The sequence below is a fragment of the Prionailurus bengalensis genome, chromosome E1 (genome assembly GCF_016509475.1).
Source record: "Prionailurus bengalensis isolate Pbe53 chromosome E1, Fcat_Pben_1.1_paternal_pri, whole genome shotgun sequence".
Classification (NCBI taxonomy): Eukaryota; Metazoa; Chordata; class Mammalia; order Carnivora; family Felidae; genus Prionailurus; species Prionailurus bengalensis.
In genome coordinates, this window is record NC_057347.1 from 23,883,128 (window position 1) to 23,901,853 (window position 18,726).

The window sequence follows — 18,726 nt, forward strand, 5'->3', positions numbered from 1 at the left end:
CTCTATCTCTCTCTGTCTCTCAAAAATAAATTAACAAAAAAATAAAACTAAAAATAAATAAACAAATGTGCTTTTAAGTGGTATACTAAATAAATATATTTTAATTCATAGTTCTGGCAGAATAGAAAGGTATATGCTTAAAAGATCTTATTATCACTTACCTTGACTCTTTCAGAAAATTCCATGAAAGGACTTATTACCTTTCCTTTTGTGACCTGTGTTGCTTTTCTAGCTAATGCTATGAAAGCCATACCTCTCAAGAATAAAATCAAAACTAAGCTATATAAAGCCATGAGCATGAAATCTACTGAAAACTCAGCTGAACATCTTCCTGCTTAATCTTGAAGTCATCCCCATGTTCTTCACTATCATTCGGGGGAATTATTTAGAACAAAACATCATCAGTAAAAGATCAGTGCTGTGTAAAACCCACTTTCAAAGGGCTTTTAAAGACCCAAGCCTGAACAAGGGATTTCCTGGGCTTGCTAAACAAGCTCCTAGAAACCTGTTAAATTCAGTTTTACAGTTAAAATGCCAAGGAAATGTAAAAAGATTTATTAACTGTGTAAGCTTAAGGTAAGAGTGAGGTATAATACCTGTGGAAAGTATTCAAGAAGTTCTCAGTAAATTCAAGAACCACAAGTTTTCAGCATGAGTTCTGCTTTGTTTTTTTTTCCCTTAAGTCTTAATTTCTGTTTTTTTATCTCAACAAAGCGAAGTCGAATAAATAGGGAACTTGGATTATAACAAGAATAGAAAGGTAGTACCCTATACGTGAGAGAGAGAGTGGTAGAAATGGAAGGGTGTGGGCTCTGGCATTAGACTCAAGTTCACATTCTTGTTTTGTGATCCTGGGCATGTCACTTGGCTCCAGCTTCCTCAGCTGTAAAACAGGGTCATCATAGATACCTGAGAGGTTGTGGAGAGCTCTCGATGGGACAGCATGTGAGAATACCTGCCACCTAGAAGGCTTTCCATTCATGTTTCCTTCATGGTTCCTAAAGCTCATTGAGGAATATTTAGGCAGCTAGTCCTGGTCTCTCTGCTTGTACCAATAAGTGTTTGATTATATTGCGCTCATAATGAAGGAGATACCTAATGAAACCTCCTATAGAGGCAAATAGTAATGACTTGATTCCAACACTGCCAGTAGAGCCTCCCATCCGAGAAACGGGTATTTGGTGTTAATAAGTTAAATTTCAGAAACTAATGGACTCTGCTAATTGAATTCATCTTTGTTAATTAATAAGGTTCTAGGAAATTGGCTGCTTTGTTGTGTAATGTCCTGCAAAAGAGCAGTAAGACCTAATGACTACAAGTTCACTAGTTCCTTCCCTCTCTTTCCTATACATGGGGTGGTAGTGACCAAAGTATCATCTTACACTTTTCTTTGTCTTGAAATGTTATTGTTTAAACACTTGGAATGATTGACTTAAGAGTGAATGTGGAAAAAACATGGATTGGGGAATACTGTGCTATCTGGCTAGTTTACATTTGAAGAGTTTCTTAAGGGGAAACTTGGGAAATCAGTCCAGTAACTACTATTGCAGTGCTGCAGCATAAGGGTATATTGGTTTTATTTGCCTGGTTGTGCCAAAAGCAACACCGGGGAAGACTTTTTTTTTCCCACTTGGGAGATTAAAAAAAAAAAAAAAAAAAAAAAAAACTAATTTTTTTTCCCTAGGAGAGGCTAGCTATTGAAGTTAGGATAATTGTGTGGTGATTTCAGACTTGGAAGTGGGGTCACAGTGGTGGTTACCCAAAGGATTGTTCCTATTCCCTGGCCTAAGCTTAGATAAGGAGCATGTATTCTAGGAGCTGCCTTCTAGATGCTTGACTGCTTCTGTACTTACCACGTGTTTATCCCCAAAGAGCCATATCTATGAAAGACTGACATATTTTCCCCTTCTTTACCACAGAGAGAATTTCCTAAATTTTTCACGTTCCGAGCAAGGGATAAGGTAAGGACTGGTTCCCTCCCACCCTTTTTTTTTTTTTTTTTTTAAACCCAAGAGTGGCTTATCTTTGCCATGTGCTCTTCTTGCCATTCTCCTTTCTCTAACTGAATTTGCGCTTCCCTTTGCCTTGCATGTGTCTTAGAACCAAGGAAGGCTCCCTTTGGAAAGAGTTTGGTGTAGGAAATAGTCCAGTGTATTGAGCTACCCAAGGAAAGCGATAACTTTCACAATCATCACTATGCTTTAGGCCGGTCCTAATGATATATTAAAGGACTACTGCCCTTAGTAGTATTATATCTTTTTTAATCTATGGATATTAAATATTCCAAAGCCAAATATCTTTATTTTTAAAAATTACATGATGTTTATTTCTTGAGTATTTACTGTGTCCTTTGTACTGTGCCAGAAATAATAAGAGTATAAAACTGGGCCCTGCCTGTAAGCATTTTAGTTGGGTAAACCCAAAACATCAGTATGTGAAGTAGATATTAATGTGAAGCAGTCTGTGGTTAATTGTCAGAAATGAACTGTATAGACCGTAATGCAGTAGGAGTTCTGAGGGAATTGGTATTTTTTGTTTGCTTGTTTTTAATGGAAATCATCACCATTTGTAAAAGCATAAATGATGAAAGCTTGGAAAGTAAATAGGTATTTTAGTCCCTAATCTTACGTAAGCTATAGCATTATTCTTGTATGTAGCTCATTTTTGTTGCTTATTAGCGCATCATCGTTTATGTTTCTATTTTCAAGCATCTCTTTTATGTATATGTTCATAATATAATTTTGTTAACTGCCTCTTGTGAGCTCTTTTGTTCTCCAATTTTGTGCTCAGTTTGAGGAGGATCGTATCTATCGTCACCTGGAGCCTGCCCTAGCTTTCCAGTTAGAACTGAACCGGATGAGAAATTTTGACCTTACTGCCATTCCATGTGCTAATCATAAGATGCACCTGTATCTTGGGGCAGCCAAGGTGGAAGTGGGCACTGAAGTGACAGACTATAGGTTCTTTGTTCGTGCAATCATCAGACATTCTGATCTGGTCACCAAGGTAAGTACCATACTTGGATGGGAAGTTATTCCTGAGGGAAGGGACAGAGAAACAGGCATCGTTCAAAATCAGGTTTTCATTTTTTGTTTTGTTTTTTAATTTATTTTTTTTTTTATCTTAAGTAGGCTCCACACCCAACATGGGGATTGAACTCACAACCCTGAGGTGAAGGGTTGCATGCCCTACTGACTGAGCCAGCCAGGTGCCCCTGGGTTTTTATTTTTTGAATCAAGGCTCTTATTCTCATTCATCCCACTCTCCAGTAGCCATTAGAAGTCTGAGAGTCCTTTCTCTCACAGAAATAAATATTCCATATGATAAAGGGCTTTAAAAAATTTTATTCTTGGTAATGGAAGCATGAAAGCACTCCTTTGAGAAAAGGAAAAGCATCTTAACAGAAAAATCACAGGGATAGTTAGGTGATGATAGAAGATAAAGAGAAAAGTTAGAGATGGCCCCATTGTAAGCCCACCTAGAGGTAGAGTAGTTTCTGTGTATAGCAAGGTACTTTCTGGTGTCATAATTACTGCATCCTGTACCTATACCCTTTCTTCAACTTTTACTTTCTAAACAGATTTCCTTTCTAAACTCCTCTGTTTGGCATGTGTGAAATGTGATCCTATTGGAGGTATAGCTCTGGGGATGCCCTGCATTTCCACCTATTAGAAGGAAATGTTTCCCTAAGAGGCAGGAGGAAGGGCTGGCAGGAGCTCTTTGATAATTGCCTGCCTCTGCTGCCTATGGTCATTGGGCTGACTCTAGGGAGAAAGGTAGCACCTGTAGCAGGTGCCTTGTGATTCATGACATAGTACTACTTAAGTCATTATAATAGCCATTTCTTTATTGACTCTTTCATTTTTTAATTGTTATTTATTTGTTTATTTTAGAGAGCATGAGTTGGGGATGGGGAGGGAGGGAGAGAGAGAGAGAGAGAGAGAGAGAGAGAGAGAGAGAGAGAGTGAATCCTAAGCAGGCTCCATGATCAGCGTGGAGCCCATTGGTGGCTTGATCCCATGACCCTGGGATCATGACTTGAGCCAAAATCAAGAATTGGATGCTCAACCGACTGAGCCATCCAGGTGCCCCTACTGATTGTTTTAAAACACACTGATGTTGGGGCGCCTGGGTGGCGCAGTCGGTTAAGCGTCCGACTTCAGCCAGGTCACGATCTCGCGGTCCGTGAGTTCAAGCCCCGCGTCAGGCTCTGGGCTGATGGCTCAGAGCCTGGAGCCTGTTTCCGATTCTGTGTCTCCCTCTCTCTCTGCCCCTCCCCCGTTCATGCTCTGTCTCTCTCTGTCCCAAAATAAATAAACGTTGAAAAAAAAAAAAAATTTAAAACACACTGATGTTGATGGTGATTTTCATTTTGTATAGGAAGCTTCTTTTGAATATCTACAAAATGAAGGGGAGCGGCTGCTCCTGGAGGCCATGGATGAATTGGAAGTTGCTTTTAATAATACAAATGTTCGCACTGACTGCAACCACATCTTCCTCAACTTTGTGCCCACAGTCATTATGGACCCATCAAAGGTACATTTCTCTTTAGCTTCTCTCCCAGCACTACCAAGCACAAGTAGAGAGATTCATCCATATTTATTCTCACTTAAACCTGGAAACAAGTACACTTGGTTAGCTAGTTGAGCCCTTGATCTTTAAAGTTTACAGAATGCTTGTGAGACAGGGTTTCTGGGAGGGAGTCAAAAATTTGAAGCCATTGAAAGCAGACATCAAAACTGAGGGTGGTATAATGTTATCTTGCTGGTCATTTATAAGCAGTATGAAAACATAAAAGTTTCTTTCTGTTTTTCCATTGGTACCTGCTTTGGATACTTGTCATCATAATGGTCCTGTTTTTATATAATTCCCTAGGATTTCTCATCTGGAATGACTTTGCTATTTTTGGACATTTTGGCAAAATTACTGCTGTTTTGCACTAAATGTTACTTACCTGTGGCCTCAGGGAGGCAGTACAACTTCCTAAAGTGTCTAACCTATTTCCCTTCAGTATTTTTCCACAGGGAGACAATTTGGTTGTTATAGAATTTTCACATGTATTATATATGTTTTCTATCCTGAGGCTCTATTCTAAAATGCATTCCATATAGTTTAAGAAAGGAAAACAGGGTGATTCTATACTTGACCTTTTATCCCAGGTGTAATAAAGACAGACTGCTCTCTATTTGTATTCACTCTAACCTTTTTCTATCTTGGTATTGTGGAATTTGGTTAGGAGAACCAGTATCTCCATTTCTCAAGATCAGTTGTAAGCATGGACTTTAGATTTTTGAACTTAATGTCTAAGACCTAAAAAATCACTTTCTGCTTTTTTTTTCCTTCAAGACTCTAAACTACTGATAGGTTGACAAGGATAGGGCTACTCACTGAGTATCAAGTCTCATCATCTAGCTTAAGTGAAGGTTCTCTTAAGCATTCTGGGACTGCTGAGGCTGGAAGAGTGAAAACATGGCCAGGACACTATTTAACTGTATATATTTTTAGACTTGACCTGACCATTTCTCAGTGAGTTTTTTTAATATCTGCCTCTCTACTTCCACTCTAAATACCCATACGTCCTAGCTATGCCTTTCTAATCATAGATAAGATAACTGTCAGCTTCTTGAATGTAGAGATTGTTGACTTTTGTTCTCTCCAGAAAAGAATAGGTAGATACCCTTTGGTTAACAAGCAAGTGTGGGACTAGAGAAGTCAACTCCTTGAAATCCATTAACCTGAGATTCTGTAGTGCTAAAACAAACTGCAAAGGTGTCACATACTTCTAAAGAACCATAAGAGAAGAATGGTAGAAAATATTTTTGGTATTTTCTAAGTTGAGAAAGCAATTTAGAAAGACAATTCATTTAAGAGAATGGGTTAATTTTGAGTAGTATGTCCTGGCTGCCTTTAGCCATATTGGGAAAACAAAATTTCATTTGTCAGTAAGGGAAAATCCCATCTAAGGCCATTTGGTTAAAATAACTTGCCTAACCCTGAAAACTAGGAGCACTAAGATGCCTGGGTATAAGCCTTAGAGAAACTATGAAACATCTGCCCCATCTACTTAAATCCCAATTGGACTTGGCAATGACCGAGCTTCAGAGCTCTGTTTAGAGAGAACATTCTAACACCACCTACAAATTGCCTCTCTTTAATTTGTGCAATTTACCAAGAGGCATATATTATAAAGTTTAATAAAATTGTATAGAAAAAAGCTCATGGTGGTAATTGCTATGATGATTTAAGGTCCTATAAGTGCAATGAAACATAGTTACCATGCATATAAATGCTACTTAATAGCTATTTAACTAGAAATTTTATTCTTATTTGGGGGCTTTCTCTTAAATCCCATGGCTTGTAATTTTAGATATTGCAGATCTTTGATATAGAATATGAATATAATTGGGAAACGGGTAGGGAGTTGCACAGATTTGGGTGTTGTGAGCCAGAGAACCCCACTCAAATGCCAGCCTGGCGTGAAATTGTCCCCAACTTGTTTCTAAGCAAGAGTAGGGTTGGGGAGAAATTATCTTACTTTTTATAAGGAATACATGTAGTGCACATCTCCAGAAACCAGCACCTTTTTCCATTCCTTCTTTCCCAAAGATGGGAAGACCTGAAACAGGTTCTAGGTACAAGGTGTTTTAAGTTTTGTGCTTGGTGACGTGTCTGTGACAGATTGAGGAATCTGTGCGGAGCATGGTAATGCGCTATGGAAGTCGGCTGTGGAAATTACGTGTCCTCCAGGCAGAACTGAAAATCAACATTCGCCTGACACCAACTGGAAAAGCAATTCCCATCCGCCTCTTCCTGACAAATGAGTCCGGCTATTACTTGGACATCAGCTTGTACAAGGAAGTGACTGACTCCAGGACAGCACAGGTACAGTAGTCAAGGGCTCCTTAGACTTTTGATTTTGTCCTTAAAGATAAGCCACTTGGCCTTGTTATGGAAAACCCAAACTCACAAGTCCCATTCGTTCATGTAGCAGAGTTATCCTCTGTCAGCTTCAGTGCTCACATGAATTTGAAAAAACTTCATTTACCTTATAAGATGTGCCTGTGTTCTTAATCACGGATGTTATGAAACCCTCAATCTTTGTGACATACTAGTGAGCCCAAACAGATGCCAAGTGAACCTCAATCCAGAGGTAATTCTACAATTTAGCATTCTTTTATAAAGGGCTTTTGAGCTACCTGAACAATCTTGTCTTCTCTGGGCTGATCTGTCTTTCCTGTTTTCAGCCTTGATAGCCCACTCATTGGCAAGTAAAGAAAAGAAAATTGTTGAAATATATCACCAACTTTGACTGTAAGGAAAATTTCAGCATAATGTAATAGCTAGAGCAATGTCAAGCAGTGACTTTCTCATATTTACCCATTATGTTATTCCATTTACACACATTATTTTCCTTCAAAGAGTTCAGAGTATTATAGATCTATAGAAGAGCAAAGTAGTAAACTTTAACCCCTTTTTCAGGTAGAAAAATCAAGAATGTGAAAATGGAAGATGACTCTTTCAGTAGATTGATTATGTCATAACAGAATTCCTTTTAATCTGTGTTCCCACCTTCATTTCTAAATATTTGTGCCATTTGCTGTGATACTGGATTTGGGTTGGTTTGCCATTGCTCACATCTTCTTAAGAACTGAGATGTTATTTTAGCTTTTTGGCCAGAACTTGGAAAGTGAATTTCTTCTGTTTAAAGGATGACCTTGCTTCAGTACGTGTACACAAGGGTTTCAGTTTCTTCTATGCAGTTGGTGCCAGGAAGAGATTATATGTCTCTTGTTTTTATCTATGTCCTTTTAAATCCAGGAACAGAGGCAAGAAAAGACATTTTTGCCAGTATTTTGAAGATGAATTTTAAAAATCTGAGTTTGGATAGTTGTCAGAGTGACCTTTCATTTTGTGCTTTGATTCCCAGTTAGATGGCCAGAGAAATCTATCCAGTGAGAAGTGAACAGTTAAAACAGAGAGAGAGAGAGAAAGAGAGAGAGAGAGCGCACAAGAGTGCAAGGGGTGAGCAAGAGAAAGAGTATTCAATAATTTTTGCTGCATTTGATGTTTTTCAAGACAGCCTTAAAGACATTTTCAGTCAGAGCTTTCCATGGGCAGGGATATTTTTAATTAACTTCTACAATGGCTTCAAGGCAGTCTATTCTTGTGAAAAATAAGATGGCCACTTGAGATTTTAATGTTTTTGATAAATATGTTTGTTCTTCATAACTATTTTATTTTTCCTTTTTTTTATTAGAAAGCTCTTAGATTTCCTTCATTCTGGCTAGTGGTGACACAGGGGCATGAAAGGCTCAGATGCCTTCAATCATGATTTAGTACTATGCCTGGCACAAAATAAGTACTCAATAAGTATCTGAAAGAATGAATGAGCTACCTTTTGCCTGAGGGACAACCCCTATTACCATGGGTCCTACCTATTTAGGAAGCCCTAAAGGAAGAGGTCTCCTTCAGGCTGTTCAGTTGAGGGAGTTCAGCAGCCACTGCGGAATGTGAATGAACCCAAGAGCTCCTGGCCGGAGGAGGGAACCAGCAAAAGGAACAGTCTTCAAGTCTGCTCTGGTGCTCCTAATGCCTACCTGATACTTACTGCCAATTTATTTTTTTCCTTTCTTTGTTCTAGTGAGTCATTATGTGAATTCAAAATAATGTAGAACACTGTGTATCATTCATTCGTTAATTGATGTAACATTTACTGACCACCTATATAGTGTGTCAGGCACTATGGATTCAAAGTGATCTCTATTCTTAAGAAATTTACATCAGGGTGGAAGAAGACAGATAATTAGTTTGTCTGTAATATGATTATGATTTGTGCTATCAAAAGATAGGTACAAGGTTCTAAGGGAGCAGACTATGGGATCAGAAATTGTTTTCCAAGAGAAGCCTTTCTGATGGCCACTGATGAAAGGTGTATGATATATAAAATATATGCATATTTTCATAAACTTGTAAGACATACACTTTACCAATTTTTAACTACTATGTCCATTATAGTAGAAAATAAAATTAATGGTAGCTGATCATTCAGTGCTATCCATTACCATCAACCTCTTGTTCAGCACATCGTTTATTCTTTCTGACAACAAGGAGCAGGGTTGACTAGTTTGAGCTTCATTTTCTTTCATTTTCTTTGTAAAGTCTTTGTGGTGTTAGCTGTAATTGAACACTGATGCCAGCCATCACAGCAGGGAGAAGAGATTTGGGTAATCCGTTGCATGAGTCACTTGATTCCCAATGTGTAGTATAAGGGAGAAATATATATTTTTTAAGTTACCTTTATTGAGATACAATTTACATATAATAACATGTACTTATTTTATGTGTATACTTCAGTTCATTCTCAAATCATATAAACCTGTGTGACTCCCATCACAGTCATGATAGAGAACATCTTAAAACCCGTAAGAGTTCTCTTATTCTCTTTTGCGGTCAAAGGTAGAGTCACAGTTCTAGGCACCCAGTGGCCTGCTTTCTGTTACAGACGAGTTTTGCCTGTCCTAGAATTTCATATAAATGAAATCAGACATTATGTACAGTGTTTATGTGGCTTCTTTTGCTCAGCATAGTATTTTTGAGATTCATCCATGCTGCATAGATGTAGACTCTGGGTATGTTCCTCTTCATTGCTGAGTGGTATTCCATTTTATGAATGTAACAAAATGTTTATATTCGTTCACCTATTGATGGACATTTGAAGCTTAATTTTCCAGTTTGGGCTATTATGAATAAAGCTGCTATATGAACATTCATATACAAGTCTTTATGTAGAATATGTTTTCATTTTTCTTGGGTGAATATATGAGAATGTAATTACTGGGTCACAGGAAGTGTATTTTTAATTTTATAAAAAAAACTGCCAAACTATTCACCAAAGTAGTCCTACCATTTTCAAGTCCCACCAGCAGCGAGAGTACCTAGAGGGCTTTCTCCAGCCCCCTTCTCAGTCCAGATGGTTATGTTGCTCAACCACTGACCAGCCTGACTTCATTCTACCTTGGCAAAAGTGAGTCTCAAACTCTTGTACCCACAGCTCTTGTCTTTCCTAATAGACAGGAATGTAGCTCCCAGAATCTGCTGCTTTTACTCCTTTTTCTTATTTTGATTTGGTTTATCTTCTCTCAGGAGTCCAGTTTTTTCATTCTAATACCTTGACCATACTTAACACTTTGAATCTCTTAAAACATTACTGTTTCTACCTAAGACATTGCTAATTCTACCTCCCACCCAGTGACTTCCACCATTAGTCATATAGAATAGGACTGGAAGCTCCATTCCATGGGGTTTAAGCAGCCCAAGACAATTTGTGCCTGGTATAGGACCTGACTGACCAGTCAGCAGAACACATTTGTTCCTCTGAGCTAGGCAGCTCCGGATTCATTTAGCTAAATGGTATCCAGGGTTTGGGAAAGTACTTAATTATGTTGTTAGGCCTATATATCAGGTTCACAAATCTATTTCTTTTTTTTTTTTTTTTTTTTTTAAATTTTTTTTTTCAACGTTTTTTATTTATTTTGGGACAGAGAGAGACAGAGCATGAATGGGGGAGGGGCAGAGAGAGAGGGAGACACAGAATCGGAAACAGGCTCCAGGCTCCGAGCCATCAGCCCAGAGCCCGACGCGGGGCTCGAACTCACGGACCGCGAGATCGTGACCTGGCTGAAGTCGGACGCTTAACCGACTGCGCCACCCAGGCGCCCCCACAAATCTATTTCTTAATGGTAGATTTAAGCTTATACATTTTAGACCAGAATAGATATGTGTGTATGCCCACATACCCTTATTTCCCAGGCTTCATTTGTATTCACTGTGTTTGGAGTCTATATTTAAGTATTCATGCATAAAGTGCCTAGTTTAGTGTTATACAACCTCTGGGCACTCAATAAATATTAACTGAATTGAAGTAATGGCATCCCTTATAAATATTCATAAGCAAATAAAACTAAATATATGAAGTATGAAGTACTCTTCTAGCTATATTTGAGTTGAAATGATTAAAAAATGGTGTGTTTTCATTATGTGGCAATATAGGTATTGCAGGAGCTATTCGGTAGTTGTAGATGTAGTATACTGGAGGATATAAATAAATGCATATCTGTATTAATATATATATAATAACACATTTATTTTACTATGGGCTATGTCTAATGAGCTAACCAGAACTGACTAGCTGGATGGATGGATGGATGAAATCCACTTCTGGCAAAAATCTTTGAAACCTTTGTGTGGCTATGAACACTTACGAAGCACCTTCTAATCATAGACTAAAGCACAGATAATAGGGTAGAGCCTTGACCTGACTTCTGTTAGGGAAAGAGCAGAATTCTCTTCAGCACGTAGCTGTTCCTCAACTTAAATGTCCGGACTGCTTAGATTCATTAGTTGACATACTCCATTTCTGAGTATATGGAATTTTAGTCATTTTAGAAGGCAAGCAGTGTCAGTCTGTCTCTGAGATGTGAAATTTACGCTGTGCTTTCTTGTTGATTTCAACTAATCCAAAAGTGAGAGCAACCCATGGAGTATCATTGGTTACATACCATTTTTTAGAGTTGGTTAATCTGTAGAGAATTGAGAACACTACCCAATGTGTAAAGGCATGTCTTAGCTACTCAACCCACCAAAAATGTGTGTCCAGAAATAACATTTATGAAAAAAGCCCCTCTAGGCAGCTGATTTTCTTCTCTGTCTCTTAACTCCCCCTTGTCATTCTCTTTCTCCTGTAGATCATGTTTCAGGCATATGGAGACAAACAGGGACCATTGCATGGAATGTTAATCAACACTCCATATGTCACCAAAGACCTACTTCAATCAAAGAGATTCCAGGCACAATCCTTGGGGACAACATACATATATGATATCCCAGAGATGTTTCGGCAGGTAAAGGTGGCTAACTGGGGGGGTTCTGATATGTTCTAAAGAGGCAGGGTTTTCCTGAATTTCCATTGGATGCAGCTTAGCCTGGAATGGGTCATTCCCAAAGGGCAAGAAGTATCTTGACACTACTCTCATTTCTGTCTCATTCGGGATTTGGTGACTGCCAACTCCAATATTGGACAGTTCTTTATGAATTAATAGGAGGAATGGTGAGGATAGAAGCTTCTATTGGGAAGAAAGTAAACTGAGATAGCATACCTGTGATGGTAGTTTACAATGACCTGTGTGAGGAGTTACGTTCAGGTATATATTTCCTAAGCTATAATAAAATTATGGGTATTAAAAAAGAGGGTTGAAAGTCTATTTCTCTTTTTCCTATTTTCCAAGATAACCCAGGCCATTAGCTGATAGGTTAATATGATGAGGATCAATACTGATAACATATACAAATGGATATAGAGTTCATGATACACAGTTTAAAGTATCAATTCTTTCATGGAAGATTTATTATAGCTGAATAAAAACTAATGTGAGAAAATACATTATGATTCTCATCCTTTATTTGAAAATAAATTCCTTTGATCTGTATGGTGAATCCTCTCTATGCTGCAGATTTTTCTTCCATCAATAGAAGGCAAGAAAAGTACATCCACAGCAGAAAATGCAACAGATAGAGTGTCAAAAGAATACTGAATTTGTCCTTAAAAAAAAAAAAAATCTATGAATACAGGATTTTTCCAAGTCTTCTAGTCAATACTACTAGTATTACCACATTTGAATTTTAGCAAAGTAATATATGTGGCCTTGGTAAATAGTCTACCTGTAAATACAAGAGATTTCCTGTAAGTAGTCATTTGTTTACAAGTTCTCTCTCTGGAAACATAGGTATCTTCATTTTGTATTGCCAACATTGTTCCCCTACAAGTTGTGTTGGTTCTGTTCCCCAATGCCAGAACTATAAATAGAAATGACACTCTGTATAATTTTTCCTGTAGAATAGACATAAACACTGTGATTGGAACATGTAGATATGAATATATCATATTGCCTTTAAATGTTGTTGTGAGACAACCAAAGAAACAGCTAGTTCCCACTTCATGAGGCATTTGTTCTGGTCATATGAAGTTGGAAATGGAAATCAAAATGGTTTTAAAATGGATAGGTGTGTCTGTATTCTCAAATTTGACCAGAATTGATCCGCACATTTACAAATAGTCATACATCCCTGATGAGCTAATTCCTGCATATGGGCCTATAGATCTGAAAAGACATTAGGAAAGGATGCTTTTCCTGAGCCTCTAGTAGAAACTTTATTCTTGCCGACTTAGATTTTTTTTGGTATTAGCTGAGTGTCATATCCCTTTTCCCGGTTATTTTTCTATTCTTATGGGATTTTTCTTCCTTTTTTAAAAAAGAGGGATTAATGTTACTTATTTAGTTTTTTATTTTAATTTTCCTAGGTATTGTTAGGTCTGTTTGTTAGGTCTATTGCATTTGTTAATGCTCTTGTGCTGATTCAGAATCACTCAGTAATTTGACTTTGTTGGAAAAGTGCCTGATTTTGATATGTAAAAAACATTATGTGAAAAATCATTACAAATCTATTTTAACTGAGAATGAGAGCTGCAGAATTTGGTCTAATGCTTTGATGCTCAGCAGAACACTTGGAAAGGAAAGAGTAAAATCAGATTGACTGAAACTTAATATTTGTTTTTGTGTATGTTAAAATGCTGATTGTCACTGATTAGTCAAACTTCTCTCCTCCACTAGTCTCTGATCAAACTCTGGGAGTCTATGTCCACTCAAGCATTCCTTCCATCACCCCCCCTGCCTTCTGACATGCTGACGTATACTGAGCTTGTGTTGGATGATCAGGGTCAGCTGGTCCACATGAACAGGCTTCCAGGAGGAAATGAGGCAAGTCATTGATTCCCCTTCCCCCTTTTCTTATATCTGTGCCCACTAGAGGCAACTTTCCATGGGGGTGGTCATTAAGTAGCATTAATTTAGACGCTGCATAGGCACATAGTAGTCTTGTTGGTAGAGTTCTTTAGAGAGAAAACATTGACTGGATATCAAGGAATTATTAATTTTTTATGTGTGATAATGATGTGCTTTTTCAAATGGTATTGAAGTTTTGCTTTCTAAAAAACAGTTATGTTTTCTGTTACACATAACTACTAAAATAGTTACAGATGAAATGATCCAATGTCTAGGATTTGCTTCAGAGTAATAGAGGGGTGAGTGTGGGAGTATAGAGAAAACAAACTGGCCATGAGTTGTTAATGAAAGCTAAATGATATATACATAGGAATAGACTATTTTCTCTATTTTTGTATATACCTGAAATTTTGAGATTTTTTTTTAATGTTTATTTTTGAAAAGAGAGAGCACATGCACACGAATATGCAGGTGGGGAAGGGCAGACAGATGGGGAGACTGAGGATCCAAAGTGGGTTCCGTGCTGACAGCAGAGATCCTGATGTGGGGCTGGAACTCACAAACCATGAGATCATGACCTGAGCCAAAGTAGGATACTTAACCGACTGAGCCACCCAGGCGCCCCTGAGATTTTTCTATAATAAAAACATTTAAAGTATTGTTTTGCTTGATGTTCTTTCTTATTCGGATACTTACATACTAGCACACCTTTTTTGGTATATTTTCTGTGCTCAGGTAATTTAATCTAGTGCTGTTATGATCATGATAAATATATTCTTAAAGGGGCTCAATCAGAACCAGGGGTTTAAACATAAAAGAATGTAGCAGAAGGCACATTTCTGATAGTTATCTAAGAATTCATTTTCTGGCCTTGGAATCCTCTCTTGTATGGTGCACTGTTAATAATGATATAAAGTCATAATAACCTATCTCCTCCTCTTCCTGATTTTAACTATGCTTCTAATGTACAATTACAACCAAAACAATAATAAACTTAAAAAGAGACAGTTTTTATTTCAACCTTAGATAGAATCCCTAGATAAATCTCATTGTTTAGAAAGAGTAATCTTTACCCAAGTGTTCTCCATAAACAGGCTAGGTAGACCTTTGGAGATAATACGTGGTATTTTCCATTTTGTGTATCTTTTTCAAAAAATGTTACTGTATATATAAGGTGTATGCTGTTTCAGTAAGTACACCAGTGGATGCCAAAAGTAGATGAATTGGTATTAAGATGGATGCAGGCATTGGACCAGGTGGAGAGTATCAGACTTACAGTTCTTCTAATCTAATGCCTCAACAAATAGCAAAGGCAAGAGGCGAGGAAGAGAAGATGCATAGAATTTTCACAAGAATAGATATGTACTCGTTAACACACCAGGTTGAAGCAGCGGCTTGTGCCACAGTGTGACATCTACATAGTGAGCCCCTCAACAGCAAAGAAAAGCTTCATTGTGCTAGACCTAAATTCTGTTTCATTCAACAGTGTAGTCTTTAGGAATGGAAGGCACCCTTGTGAACATGGGGCTAAGAGAAAAATGGTTTTAACTAATGTAATTAAAAAATGAGATTTTGGGCCACATGAAAGCTAGCTGCACTGCTGTGTGAAACCTCTTGCCATGATCTTTCTCTCCTGCTTTCTCTCTGCTCTCATTCTGTGTTTGAGCGAATGGAGACTGGGGGAATAGTGAAGTCCCAGAGGGACAGAGCTCTGTTCTTGCTGAAATTACAAGCACAGAGCTGCCTGGGCATGAACATGTAGTGTTTACTCTGCCAGTATGAATACAAATAGTCTTATTATACGGGACTCTGTACCCAAAGACCACACACACACACACACACACACACACACACACAAGAATAAAAAAAAAAAAAATTAAAGGTTTTTTTTAACCCCTTTAAGACTCACCAAACCTGGGTGGAAAAGGGATGTCTTAAACAGCCACATAGTACTGTAGTTACAAGCAGTAGAGTCGGGATGGGGACCATATGTTTCCCTTTGCCCAGTGCTTTAATAACCTTGAAATTGAGAAATCTAATTGTATTTAAATTTTTTATTTCTGTTTTTGTCAGTTCTCACTTTCTTGTTCTACCTTTTATCCTCCTTAAAGGGTTGCCTATTTTCTTTGTTCTCTTTTCCTTTTCTTCAAATGATTGACCGGGATTGAGGCTGAGTTGTTAGCTTGCTGTTTCTGAGTCTTTGAGCTCAGGAGAAGTGAGACCAATGTTCTTTTGTGAGCAGTTAGTGACTAATGCCTGGGATGGTTGGTGAAGTCAGTCCATGGCTGTAGCGAGATTATAGGGTATTGCACAAAAGGAATGGGATTGGGGTATAAGTATCAAACTCTGTTACCAATAGCTTGAGCATACAATGGTGTGCGTTCACTGAGAAACCGACCAATCTGAAGATGGAGTTTCAGCAGTCAGAATTCTGAGGGGCAGCTGTGCCTAAGAGATGACGAGGCATCAGTGGGATGTATTTCCTCATGCTGAGCCCAGTTTTATCAGAGCAAGTTGACTTTCAGCTATCGCAGTTTAATTTTCTTTGGCAAAAGAGACAAGTTTGTCATGAGCCTGGCACTCTATGCATTACCCCAAGAGTGATGTGAAGGGAACGAGAAGAGCTCATGCTGATGAGATTTGGAGCAAATCTGTCCTGTCCCAAAGAGAATGGGCATCTGAACAGAGCCTTGAGAAATCGTTTTATTAAAAAAGGAATAAAAAATTGACCTGTTAATGTTCTGAGAGCCAAGGCTTGATGTAAATGTATTGATGCTACATAGACATTAAATCATCATAATGTGGTGTTCTCCAAAGGTGACGGCTCTACCAGGTCATCATTGTGGGTGATACTGCATTACCTTGAAGGATTGGAGTTTCTGGGTTTAAAAGCTAGCACATGGATATAAAGAATAAAGGTAAAACAAGAGATTCCTGCAGAGTTTCCCCATGAATCGAGATGCTTTTCCCCTTTTCCCCATAATCAAAGGCAGAAAACCTGTACTTACCAGAGCATCGGCTATATGGGTGGCCAGGCTTTCTTCCCTGTTTTTTTTCCAGGACAGTAAATAGGTAAAATGGTGATGGGACCAGGACTTGGAACAATTCAGTTCCATTTAGTTTTAGGTAACTTGTTTGCCATTTGAGAAAGAATATTGGCTGTTTCAGCAGAGATGTGACCTGCATTTTGAACACTGTCCCCACGTTAAAAGCAGGAGAAAGAGAGATTTTCTGATGTGGTGTTAGCCACTTTCTCCTTTCTATTTTCCTAGTTGTCCCTTCTCCATCAAGAAAGATGTAACTGAAGGAATGCCACCTTATTCATGATGGAAGTGTAGGAGAACACATTTTTCTCATTGTCAGATTTGAATGGCATTGCATTTAGTATGAATTTAGAGTAGGATTAAAAGAGATGTAGACCAAATCTGTGAACTATGTTACTTGCAAATAGTTCCAAAGATGAGTTGCCTAGGATTTTTTTAATAGTTTTGAGTAAAGATGAAAATTGTGGAAAATGTGATTGCAACATAGACTAAACTTATTTCAATTCTAGCTGCTATGAAGCTACAGTGATGGGCAGTGTATGTAAATACACAGCTAGATGAATGGTGTGCTGCTGAGCCTGGAATCAGAGGAAGTGCAGCCAACTCACAGTTCTACTTTTACTGCTTCTCAATTTTGGAGGAATTGTTTTCATTTTCCTGCCAGTTTGCTAACCTGTTTTGATCATTTGGTGGAAGCTGTAATTGCAGGTGGGAACATTTTGAGTAACAGTTCACAATCCACTGCAGCTACTTTTCACGCTAAATCCTGTTATTAAAAGGCTCAGGCTAAGATCAAGCCAAGGGTGGTAACGGACTTGACAGAGAACAGCTTAACTTTGCTTGGTATAGGACAAAGAAAACCATAGCCTTCTTGAGACTACATTCTTACTTGTTCTGACATGTTATTAGCATTCTTTTATCATATTTCCTTTAACTCCGTGAAATAAATCATGAATGTCTAAACTGGGCAGCGATGAAAGATATGATAGGCAAGCAACTTTCATAGCACTTTTAGTGTGGACAGAAAGTAGGACCGTGTTTTCCTCTCTCTGTCAGCACATGGGATTTTTAACCATGCAAAACCCTTCCCCACATCTCTCCTGTCATAATGGAAAACTGAGATAAGAGGAAGATTCTCTTTAGAAGCAGCTATAATAATCAGGTACAGGGTGTGTATTCCACAAAAGATCAGCAACTAAAGACTGGAATTCTTGTGTGGTATTAAATTTTTTCCTTAAAATTTTTCTGGGAGATAAGCATATTCCAAATTGAATGCAATTTGATGACTGCCTTCACATGCACACTCACTACCACTCTTTTAAGAATTGCAGTCGCTCCAAGGCTTCATTTCTTCAGATGGGCACTAGGTGTCAGGGTTTTTCCTTCTCAGCAGCTTGGCATTCAGACAAGCCTCTGAATTGCCCGTTTGGTGAGACAGATCCAGTGGTATCCTTCCTCGTTTTTCTTCAGTTGGTGTGGTAGGCTTTGCCTGGTGTTCCTCCAGTATGCAATTGCATTTTTAACTCTTTGGGCGGAGATCTGTTGAACCTTATCACGTCCTTGCCCTACACATTTTTTACAAGAAACATCTGTTTAGGAAGAGGATGATTGAGGAGGAAAAAAATAGTGGAAATTAAAGTTTAAAGACTGGTTGCCATCATGACTGGTATCTTTTATGTTCTTGAGGTGAAAGGGTAGGGATGGTGGGAATTAGGAATTCAGTCCTAGAACTGCTCAGCCTTGCCAACATTTAATTGTTGGCAGTGTGTTGATGTCTGGTTTCACCAAGGTATAAGTGTCTGTAATTTTTTAATATAAAATACTTCAAACTTAGAAAAAATTAT

At 38.2% G+C, this 18,726-nt stretch overlaps 1 protein-coding gene across 21 annotated transcripts in view; it reads left to right on the forward strand.

The window, feature by feature from the left end:
• Window positions 1–18,726, forward strand: part of ACACA (acetyl-CoA carboxylase alpha) — a 282,866-nt gene that overhangs the window by 173,014 nt on the left and 91,126 nt on the right. For all 21 annotated transcript variants that reach the window (XM_043583806.1, XM_043583805.1, XM_043583808.1 and 18 more), the window contains 6 exons: window positions 1,920–1,961; window positions 2,791–3,006; window positions 4,381–4,536; window positions 6,679–6,882; window positions 11,745–11,900; window positions 13,668–13,814. In XM_043583806.1, the coding sequence (XP_043439741.1) occupies window positions 1,920–1,961; window positions 2,791–3,006; window positions 4,381–4,536; window positions 6,679–6,882; window positions 11,745–11,900; window positions 13,668–13,814 (921 nt within the window). The remainder of the gene's footprint in view (window positions 1–1,919; window positions 1,962–2,790; window positions 3,007–4,380; window positions 4,537–6,678; window positions 6,883–11,744; window positions 11,901–13,667; window positions 13,815–18,726) is intronic.